Source organism: Pararge aegeria, chromosome 8, assembly GCF_905163445.1.
Source record: "Pararge aegeria chromosome 8, ilParAegt1.1, whole genome shotgun sequence".
NCBI classification, from domain to species: Eukaryota; Metazoa; Arthropoda; class Insecta; order Lepidoptera; family Nymphalidae; genus Pararge; species Pararge aegeria.
In genome coordinates, this window is record NC_053187.1 from 4779246 (window position 1) to 4791415 (window position 12170).

Sequence of the window (12170 nt, forward strand, 5' to 3'; positions counted from 1 at the left end):
TTCAAATATTTAAAAAAAAAAATGGTCAAAAGAACACTTGCTTTGTGACGTCGTTTCTATTTCTTAGTATAATTTAATCAAAGGTCAGGACTGTTAAGATAAAAAGGTTTCACTATACATAAAACTCGTCATGGTACGATGTCAAAACGTCAAAACTGACCTTGGTTACTGCAAAGGTCCTTTTCTAGTACAATATAGCTCAACATCCAAAACAATAAACAAATGCACCGGTCAATGAACAACAAGCAAAGATTTCAAAAGTAGATATGCCCTAGACCTTTAGATTCTTATTGTTCAACGTCTCATTATTTCGGAATAGCTACGCGGTGTTTCTTCACGCTCTGTCATTTGATAGATGCTGTCAGTTTAAGTGGGACAAAACACTGCGTAACTATACCGACGTTATGTATCGTATTTAAAAGCATTCATGATAAAATGAATCATAATATCAATGTCCAGTTTTGGCGTAATTCATAAGTTCATTCGTGAAGGGGGTACAATTATTGTTATAGTACCCCCTATCCCCTATTGCCTTATATAATAATAGGGATACCGATCCTATTATAATTTCCTGTAGTATATACAACGATTATTGTGTAAAAGCATTTATCTATTTACTTATAATCTGGCCGCTAAAAGGATGCATTCCTGACACGTGTCAGTTGAGCTAAATAACAATGAAATAAACAGTTGACATAACCTTGTAACAGCGTAATTTTAAGAAATATTGTTTTTCTCTCAATTAACAAATACATAGTGGTGCATACAGGGTATGTAGCGGTCAGGTGATATAAAATTGAGATAATCTTAAGTACGAGTTATAAAAACTTAAGGGTAGGCTATTAATGACTCTTAAAATACCATAAACCCGTAATATAAGTTTTTTATAACTCGTACTGGAGATTTTTTCCATTTAATATCATCTTCCCGTTTACTACATACCCTGTGCATACTTTGTATACACGCCTGTATGCACAAATGTTGTCTACAGTATATAAATAAAGTCGTTATAATTATATATATATATATATATATATATATATATATATATATATATATATAGGTTTAAAATGATAAATCATCATTAGATAGTAAAAATATTTCATCGTAAAGCGAAGCCACTTCAAAGTTACATAGTCATTTTAATCTCGATCTGTCAGAAACGCATACATTCAACGGCCGGATAGTAGTTTTATTTCACTCGTGGTTTACACTTTACGCTGAGGCGAGGGCATATCTATCCATCTAAATCTTTGGCAACAAGCTACACTATGAAACGCGACGTGGCGTCCGTTACAGTCTATATTACGTGATTTTCATCTTTTTAGTGGTCTCCTCGAGCATATCCTTTATTTTGGTCAATGGCGAGCGTTTGGTGTCTGGCGTGTTCAATGTACCTGGCAAGTGAATTTGTAATGGGTCACGGAGCCTGGCCAGATCCTTCTGTAATTTGTCTACCTGTAATGCAAAGATACCTTATATCATCATTGATTTAACTGATTCATTGATGGATTCAACTGATTGATTGATTGATTTAACTAATTTATTGATTGAACTAACTGATTGATTGATTAAACTGATTGATTGATTGATTAAACTGATTGATTGATGGATTTAACTGATGGGTTGGTGGATTTAAATGATTGATTGATTAATTTAACTGATTGATTGAATGAACTAACTGATTGATTGATTGATTAAACTGATTGATTGATTGATTAAACTGATTGATTGATGGATTTAACTGATGGGTTGGTGGATTTAAATGAATGATTCATTGATTTAACTGATTGATTTAGCTGATTGATTGATTGAACTAACTGATTGATTGATTGATTAAACTGATTGATTGATTGATTAAACTGATTGATTGATGGATTTAACTGATGGGTTGGTGGATTTAAATGAATGATTCATTGATTTAACTGATTGATTTAGCTGATTGATTGATTGAACTAACTGATTGATTGATTGATTAAACTGATTGATTGATGGATTTAACTGATGGGTTGGTGGATTTAAATGAATGATTCATTGATTTAACTGATTGATTTAGCTGATTGATTGATTGAACTAACTGATTGATTGATTGATTAAACTGATTGATTGATTGATTAAACTGATTGATTGATGGATTTAACTGATGGGTTGGTGGATTTAAATGAATGATTCATTGATTTAACTGATTGATTTAGCTGATTGATTGATTGAACTAACTGATTGATTGATTGATTAAACTGATTGATTGATTGATTAAACTGATTGATTGATGGATTTAACTGATGGGTTGGTGGATTTAAATGAATGATTCATTGATTTAACTGATTGATTTAGCTGATTGATTGATGTATTTAACTGGTTATAGTGCAAAAGCAACGTTTTCTTACCTCATCCTTAAGACGATTATATTGTGCCAGATCGAGCCCGATCTTTTTCGCCTTCTTGTGGAGTGTGAGTAGATGCTGTCTATCCTTCACGTCTGGCAAGATATATTCCTGGAAGATTATAATTTTTATATTATTAACAAGTTTTTAGTAGTTTACTTTTTGTTACAGAGCTCGTCCGTGAAGTTCTACCGCCGTACATATTACTGTCGCCAAACCCCATTGTTGTGTTCCAGGCTGAAGGGCCCGGTTGGACAGGGCGGCACTTTGTATGACATGGTCCTTGCATGACGAGCCTTATCTCTCAAGACTATCGGTTGGTGAAGATTGTTGAATTGTAAAATTTTCCCGATACAGCAACATCTTTAACGAGTTCCTAACTGATTATCTTTAAGTAAATGCAAATTATACAAATAGCAAATGATATAACGTAAATTGTCACTGGTTGTGTCTGAATAAAGAGGCTATTTTCCTTATTACGTGGAAATCTTTTTCCTTATTTTTTTATGAAAAGAAAACGAGTTCAATCGTTTCTTATGCCCGGTCGACTTAGCGTGCAGATCTACATGTTTTTACGAGAAGTGATTTTTGATGGTTAGTAAAGGATAATTGTTTGAGAGTTTGGCCACTATTGCTTTTCGATGAAATAAATGGTAAAATTTCGGAAATTAAGGTAATCTGGACGATATAAATGAATATAGATAAGTTATTTCTAGTCAAAAAAGCATACAAAAGGTTTATTAAAACATGTGATGCTTTTATGACCTGTAGGACTAGCCAGCATGCGCGCCGCGATATAATTATCTCTTCCCGTTACTCGCATTTTTTTCTATGGAGATAGATGAGAATTATCTCGTCTTAATTCTCGTCTATCTCCATTGAAAAAAATTTAATATGTTACTATCGGGTATACATAACCCTTTCTTGGCTAAAGAGATATTACAGAATACAAGATTATTTGTGTGTCTTTTTACAACTGACTTTGACTTTGAGAATTTGGTATAATTACCTGTTGTTTTATTTTTTGAAAATTGAATGTAATTTAATTATTAAATAAATATACTACAACAATGCACACATCGCTATCTAGCCTTATAATATACAGATAAACACCCAGACACTGAAAAACATTCATGTTCATCACACAAACATTTTCCAGTTGTGGGAATCGAACCCACGGCCTTGGACTCAGACGGCAGGGTCGCTGCTCACTGCGCGACTCGGCCGTTCAAGTTATAGATAGTACCTAGTTAGTTTAAGAATATGTCTCTCTTACCTGTTTAGTAAGAACAAAGTACGCATATGCAGCCATAGCAGTCCCATAGGTCACAAAGTAAGTGACCGGCTCCATGATGTCCCAAGAGTACTCCCACCAGGTGAGTCGCGCCAGCACTCCGAACTGCACCCCCATTAGCCCCAGACCCACCCACGTCAGTGCTGAGGTCTTCCGAGTGGTCTCCACTTCTAGTGACATGCGTTTCTGGAATTTTAAGGAATGCCAATTAAGTATTATTGCAATGTTTAGAAGCCGGAGAGATTCATGCTATACTGTCTTAGAAGACATTAACTAAAATCGAGTCCGTGAGTTCGATTTTTTTTTGAAAATCCGCTTCGCTCCCACTTAAATAGTGATGCGAGTGGAGATTTCGAGCACTGTGATTGGAAACTTCACGTCAGCGGATGTAAGGCCTTATACGTAAGTTAAGGCTGAATCTGTTCTTAAGAAGTTGAAGGAACATCCTTTTAATTTCTGTAGTGTTTTCTTCAATAAAATACTACTAATTAGGAATAAGATATGCTAGATATAGTTATTATTATATTCTAGCTTTAGGTGCATGTTAGCTTTAAATAGACGAGCGGTAACTCGCCAACAAACTGGTTGACCAGTTTGACGAGAAAAACAAATTATGCAACGTGTTTGTGCATCATTTGATACAAATAAATTAAAAAAAAAAAAAAAAGTATTAAATTTTAAGTAATTTTTTTTCTAATCTAACTGCTAGAAAACTGCTTTTCTAATCTAACCAGTTTCATTTGTATGGTATTGTATATGTTTTCACTGATCCGGAGTGGAGAATTAAAGCCCAAGGCTAATTCACGGTACGCTCCTTTTACGGTACGTTTCAGCGGAAATACGGGTATATATGGATTTAATCAGCGAGACGCGAAGCTGAAGTGGCAATAGGCAGGGCACCTAGCTCGGAGAACCGATTGACGTTGGGGTCTTAAGGTGCTGGAATGGCGACCACGCACCGGTAAACGCAGCGTTGGTCGGCCCCCAACGTGGTGGACATGACATCAGGCGAGCCGCTGGGAGCCGCTAGAGGCAAGCGGCCCAGGACCGTGTATTGTGGAACTACCTACAAGACCTATGTCCAGCAGTGGACGTCAATTGGTTGACAGATGATGATGTATTTTATGTTTTCAGTGCATTTTTTTTTAAATAGCAATAAATACGGACCAAGCTAATGGCCAACTTCAGGGTAAGTTGGAAACCAACACTTCCACAGGGCATGCAAGGAGCAAGTCCTGCAACATGCCGCCCTGTGGTCCATCAGTTTGAGACGTAGCGGTCAAGCTTCTGTGCCTGTAATTACACCGACAACTACGCTACGGCAGGTAGCTTCTTAAATATTTTCTATGAGATGGTGATAACAAAAATAACACCCGGCTATGTTGGTTGTGGGCTTGTTCTAAGACCAGGGCGCATCTGGAACCCTCGTTGCTTTAGTTCTAAGTTTACGATTGTAGTTATCGCCATCACTACTCACTGCTTTGTACACATTTCGTATATAATCAACGCATCAAAGTGCCAACTATGTGTCTATTTGAATAAAGAAATATTTGAGTTTTGACTTTGCTCTTCGGACCGGAACACAGTATTGTAACAATGCTGCTTAGCGGCAGAGATAAGCATGGCGATAGTACCGCCAAGTACTACTACCTAATAAAAAATTCTACATATTTAAAACTAAAAGTTCCAGCACTAAATGCGGAAGACGAGTTAGTATTCTGAGAAACCATCTCATCTGTATGTTAATGTATACGACTACGTACGGAATCCTCTTGCATATGCAAATCCATACCGACGGATCATTCACACCGCTCTACGTACCTAAACGATTTAATGCATCAGAAGTCCTAAAAGACTTTTAATTACTGCTTCTCTAAAATTTAGTGTGCTTCGCAATTCCAGCTTGATGTTTATTTGACACACAGTTTTTTCCATAGGTAGTAAGTTAGGCTGAACCGTCACGCTCTGAGGTGAAAGGCTACAGTCTTCTGCACTTCGCTGAACGAATGAATATTATGAATGAATGATTCCCCGTCTCACCTCTTCTAGCGGCTGCAACTCAGACGATAGCTTTTCTAGCTGCGATCTCAATTCGCGCTCCTTGCGAATCTGGTGCTCGCGTACATTGAGAGCCTCGTATAGCTGGTTCACCAAGTTCCTCACGTCGCTTAATCGCGTGATCTCTTCCGTGCTTAGACGCTCCTGGAAACATACAATGAGAACATCTTAGTTCCAAAATCCAAAAAAAATCAAAATTCAAAATTCATATATTTCAAGTAGGCCTAATATAAGCACTTTTGAAACGTCAAGTGTGTCTGAGTGTAGTGACTCTACCACCGGTTCGGAAGGCAGATTCTACCGAGAAGAAGCCGGCAAGAAACTCAGCAGTTGCTCTTTTCCAATATCAACAATTTACATTTTACATTTTAAAATTCATTCATTCATTCATTTTTCTTTGGCCAGTAATTCATTGACCAGTAATAAAAAAAAAATCTGATAATATAAATAAGAGAGTATATGTATCAGTATGTAGTTATTCACATGTATGTATTTTAAAATTTGTACCACCAGCAGTCTATTCTCCTCTTCTTTTTTTTCCTAATTCAAAGGTTGCCTGGCAGAGATCGCTATTAAGCGATAAGGCCGCCATTTGTATTCTACTTCTTTCGATATGTTTCTGTTTTTATTATATTTTAGATATGTTAATGTTGTGGCATACGAATAAAGAGTTTAATATATTAGTACGTATCCATAAACATATTGATTGTCCGGTATATTAATAAAGCAATCGATTACGTATATGACATCGCAATGATTAGAGTTGGCATAATGATCAATAAATGATTGGGTCTTTGAGAACACCTGCAATTTCCTATTTGGAGGACGGCCAGGTTACTCAAAGGCAAATTACTTCCATTCACCGAACAGGCTGATAAAACAACTGAATTTTAATATAAGGGAGCGTATTGACAGCAAAATAAGGTCGTACCAACCTATCGCAATATAAGGTAACTTCAATATAAATTTGTGATTTATTTACCTTGTGTTAAAGCTTAAATTTGCAATAATACCGCGAAACTTTATACACTGTGTTGTGTTTGGATTTCTGTGTACAATAAAAGTAAATTCATTGATAAATTTGATCACTCTTACAGCTGCCTAACCTTTAGAACGTTTTTTAAAATAAAGTCATTAGTCAAGTTATTTGCGACTCTAAAACAAGTAACAGTAGATCCATTTTACTTTGACGTGTATCGTTACTCGAAAATAACTTCACGACTGCGATCGTGCGTGAAATGAACGAATGAAACGAGCGTGAAAATCATATACAAAATGTACTAGTGATGGCGGCGCTAATAATGTAATGGCTATTTATCCGGGACTAGAGATGGCCAATAAACCAATAGTGATTTACATACATCTATATGTTGTTAAGGCATGGTGGGGCCCGGTTGCAAAGCCGCAAATCAATCGCTGGCGTTTATTAACGTCGCTTGCTAACAATACCAAGTGAAATTACCAAGTTTTGCAGGACACACATAAACACTGATACAACAAACAGCAATATTGCTAAGACAAACCTTTTTTCATACTAGCTGTTGCCCACGTGGTTCGTCTGGAATAAACCTATTTTCAACTAACTGTTTGCCAAAAATTGGTGTTGGTTGGTTGCTTAGTTAGGGCGTGAAGGACGTACAAACAAACAAACATTATTTCGCATTTATAATAATACTAGATGTGCCCTGCGGCTTCTCCCGCGTACTTTTGGGAGGCAGCGTATTGCTTCATAGTCTACGCCTATAGTCATATAGGTATATGAGATTTTTTTACAAACATTTTTTTATCTTACGTAATTTTATTTTCAATGTAAACGTAATGTAGTTATACTATGTTATTTCTAATCCTCCAAGAATATGTTTAAAAAGTTTCATGAAGATCGTTTCAGCAGTTTTCGCATGAAAGCGTAACACACAAACTTACATTCACATTTATAATACTAGTAGGGATTAGTAAAGATTATTGTATTGCGAGCGGTTTATTGAATCCCGTAAAGCTATGCTAATTTCTTAGTTAGTTAAGCGACGCGAAGCAACATTATTCGATAATATCAATGTCCGTTACGAACTTACGACGTTCATTGTTCTATGTTTCGAACACGCTTGACATCCATCGATATATATACTGATTGCCGAATCTATTATTAATTAGACAATCGAAAGCATCGATACCGCAGATTACATGTTATATGTCAGCCCAATGAATTTGAAAATGGTTGACATTATGGTTAATAAATTATCGGGTCTTAAAGAACACGTACACGTATTTGGAGAACGGCCAGGTTTTCCGACGACAAATTACGTCCGTTCATAAAACGAATTGATAAAATTAAGAGGCATGTGGTATTGACCGCACAGATTTTATGAGGTCAATCAGGTGCTGTGGTGCAACTGAAAACGTAATAACATGTAATGTATGAGATCAGATGTTTCGATGCCTCGTTGTTTGGTTAGCATACTCTACGCCCGCCTGCCCGTTTATGCTCTTCTGTTTAGCTAAGAGTTTGTTCTTTTTTTTCGTTGTTGCTCCAATTTGCTTGTAAAATAGCGAATAACCGTCCTCAAAATGCTAAAAGATTTTTCAACTCCACATAGTTTCTCTAGAAATTTGCACAAACACACAACAAACATCTTAACTCCTCTGTAAATTATATATATATATATATATAATATTTATATATATAATATATATATATAGATAGAGAGAGAGCGATAGGTTAAGTTGGTGTAGTGTGGCCAAGTTGCACAAATTAAAATATAAAATTAGTTAAGCAACATTGAAACAAGTCTGGTAAAACTGGACTTATATTTATGTTAACACACGCTTCAGATACATCGATAAATTAATACTGATTGTTGTGTTTATAATTAATTAGGCTATTGACAGCACTGCAACCGCAGATTAACATCGCAATTTAGGGCTGTCACTATATAAAATGACTTCTTTTACATTTTGACTTTTAGGTTAGGTTAGGTTATTAATTAAAATTGAAGCTCTGTGTCTTTTTAAGTTTCACTAGCTGACCCGTGCAACTTCATCTGCACCAAATCGGTTATTACCGAAAAACACGAATAAAATGACATTTTGTAAAATGAATCCTAGCGATATCGATTTATCGCCCCCGAAACCCTCTGTTTACCCCGAAATGCTGTTATTTTATAATCACAGATAATGATAGCAAATTCATTTTTACAAAGACGTGCCGCTAAGCGATTTAGCGTTCCGGTACGATGTCGCGTTTAGGGGTATGGGTTTAATAAAACTGCCATACCTCTAACAGATTAGCCTTACCAGCTCGTGAGATTGCAGTCAAGGGCTAACTTGTAGTGCAAAAAAAATATTGTCGTTTTCTATCAATAATTAAACGCCAAAAAGGCTCTGAATGCATAAAAACGAGTACATGTGAAAACATAACGTATAATAATGAGAGGATATTTAAATAACTTTATTAAACGCAAACTACCAGTGCTTTACACGTGCCAGCTATTAAGAACTTTTTTTAAAAAGTCATTTTCTACCATAAGAGTGCAATACGCTTTCCGAATTGGTACTCATGGGCCGGAAGGGGTATTTTGCAGCGCTTCGACAATGTTCGCCGAGAGTCCTACTTTTATTGTATTGTTAAATAATAAATATAGCATCCTTTTCGGAAAGGATTCGGAACTCTAACAATAGAATACTGTACGTTATTTAACACAACAACAATATATAATATAATATTAATTTAGATTATTACATGAATGATGGCGTTTGATTTGTTATTTTCGGATGTTAATTGTAAAAAAAAAAAGATTTTGATAAACGACTAGACACCGGGAGGTATCTTTGCATCGTTCGAGTCCATCGTCCTCGTCCATCGTCCTCGATAATGCAGTCATATTTATATCAAAATACCCACCAACTCAATGTCATGAACATTTTATAGTTATCAAAAGTTTCATTATTTACCCACTTTATAAATTTACCGTAACATTTTACAATTACAATTTTGTCTAAAATATTAGTAATAATTATTTAATAGTTACAACAATAATTAGGTAATTTACATTAGATTGAATATAAATTGTATGTTTGTTTCCTCCTTGGTATACCGTGAAAAAAAACAAGACAAAGAAGAAAACATGGCGCCAATATTGGATTCAGGCGCGAACACTCATTGAAATTAGCCCTTTACTGCAATCTCACCTGTTGGTAAGTGTTGATGCAGTCTAAGATGATAGCGGGCTAACCTTTCAGGGAGTATGGTAGTCATACTCCTAATCTGTTTTATCGCACCGGAACACTAAATCGCTTAGCGGCACGTCTTTGTCAGTAGGGTGGTAACTAGGCCAAAGCCTCCCAACAAATCAGACCAGAGAAAATTCAGAAATTAAAAATTTCCAAATGGATCTCAGGAATCCCAGGAATCGAACCCGGGACCTCCTACTTAAATTCAGAGCGCTTACCGTTGCGCCAGGGAGGTTGTCAAATATATCTTTCTTCTATCTTATATATATATATAAAAGAGACAGTGTGTGGGTATGTTCCGTATAGGCTCCGAAACGGCTGGACCGATTTCAATGAAACTTTCAGGGAATCTCCAGATTGACCTTGCGAGTAATCCTGTAAAATTTGGTGACGATCGGAGCACTCCTATTTTTGAACTGTCAAACTGTCAAATACAACTTTTATTTACTATGATGATATTCTATTGTTGGGTGTACATGGGTGTAGATAATGATCTTCACGAAGAGAATGAATACGGAGAGAAATAAATGGTTTAATATATTAAGAGACTTAAATAAAAAATTTAATGATGTAAGTTTATTGTTTAAATAAAATAAAGCAAAATCTAGCCCGGCGAAGCGAGCTGGGTACGGTAGTACATTATATTGAAAAGCTAGATTCTGATGAATTATTGCAGCCACTTAAACATGGCGGTGCTTGTAGTTATTTTATTATTAAAACAAAGTAACTAAAGAAAGTTTAAAGGTTCTTACATTTTAACTTTTAACTCATAAAACACGATAAACACGACCTACAAGGACGCTACAATAAAACTAAGATGAACTGCGAATTTCATATCGCGCTTATTTACTTACAATACAGTAACTTTAATTTTTGATAGCTTTATCACTGACCACGCCACAACATTTGTAAGTGTAGAACTAAAAAACATAAAAATAGTAACTTCACCAAATTCTATTAAACGAACTAATTTGCATGCAGCTGTATCACAATTAACAACTACGGATTTTAGTTCAGTTCTGTGTGATAATAACGCACAATCTGCAGCGGCCAGCTTGGTTAGAAGTATTTCTGATGTAATAACATGTAACACTCAGTTAGTCTATATTCCTCGAAAAAAACGTATTCTTAAGCCCTGGATTACACAAGGTCTCCTTCGATGTATCCGAAATCGGGACATGCTGCATAAGAAATATAGGCGAAATCTTGAAAATCACATAGCTAAACTTACTTATACTAGATATAGAAATTTCTGCAACAAATTGCTAAGGAACCTGAAAAAAAATTATGAAAAAAGCGAGTTCATGAAAGCCAAGGGAAACACAAAGGCAACCTGGAATGTACTTAAGAGTATAACACACCTTCAATCTGAGAATGTACCACCTAATGAGTTGATAAGACCTGCAACAAATGCCCAAACTTCGATTGATGATGTCAATAAGTTTTTTATTAATGTAGGGAAGAACCTGGCAAATCCACTATTGCGCCAATACAAACAAATTGACTCTTGCTTTCACCCCAAGACTGACGACAATATTCAAGGTAACTCAATGGGGCTTCTCGATACAGATGAACTTGAAATAAATTCTGTAATTATGGGTCTCAGAAGTGATTGTGCAGCTGGTTGGGATGCCATACCAGTCAATGTACTAAAGCTTGCGCGTCAGACAGTTATCCCTGCTCTTAAACACGTGATAAATCTCTGCTTTTCCCAAGGAATATTTCCAACAGTATTCAAAAAAGCTGTCGTACATCCTGTATACAAGAGTGGCGATAGAGACAAGGTGACTAACTATAGGCCAATATCAGTGCTCACAACACTTTCCAAGGTCTTGGAGAAAATCTTAAACAATCGTTTAACTAGCTTTTTAAATAGTCAAAATATTCTGGCTGATAACCAATTTGGATTTAGAAAGGGCAAATCTACGGAAGATGCTATTAATGTACTAGTTGACAAAATCGTCCACAACATAGATGGTAAAAATAAAGTTATAGGATTGTTTATTGATCTCACCAAGGCTTTTGATACGGTCTCTGTCTCTATTCTTGTAGACATGCTGGAAAAAATTGGTATAAGGGGTAATACATTAGAAATCTTCAGAAGTTATCTTACACACCGGACACAAGTTGTTAAGATTGGTTCCCTTATTAGCCGGGAGGAGACTATCAATTACGGAGTTCCGCAGGGAAGCGTACTGGGCCCAACC

The 12170-nt window shown here is 35.9% G+C and overlaps 1 protein-coding gene across 2 annotated transcripts in view; it reads right to left on the reverse strand.

The window, feature by feature from the left end:
• Window positions 1-1068: 1068 nt before the first annotated feature.
• The window catches only part of LOC120625581 (calcium uniporter protein, mitochondrial), a 220290-nt gene continuing 209188 nt past the window's right edge, over window positions 1069-12170 (reverse strand). For both annotated transcript variants that reach the window (XM_039892641.1, XM_039892640.1), the window contains 4 exons: window positions 5719-5880; window positions 3661-3864; window positions 2388-2495; window positions 1069-1458 (listed from right to left, as the gene is read on the reverse strand). In XM_039892641.1, the coding sequence (XP_039748575.1) occupies window positions 1306-1458; window positions 2388-2495; window positions 3661-3864; window positions 5719-5880 (627 nt within the window). In that variant the 3' untranslated portion in view covers window positions 1069-1305. The remainder of the gene's footprint in view (window positions 1459-2387; window positions 2496-3660; window positions 3865-5718; window positions 5881-12170) is intronic.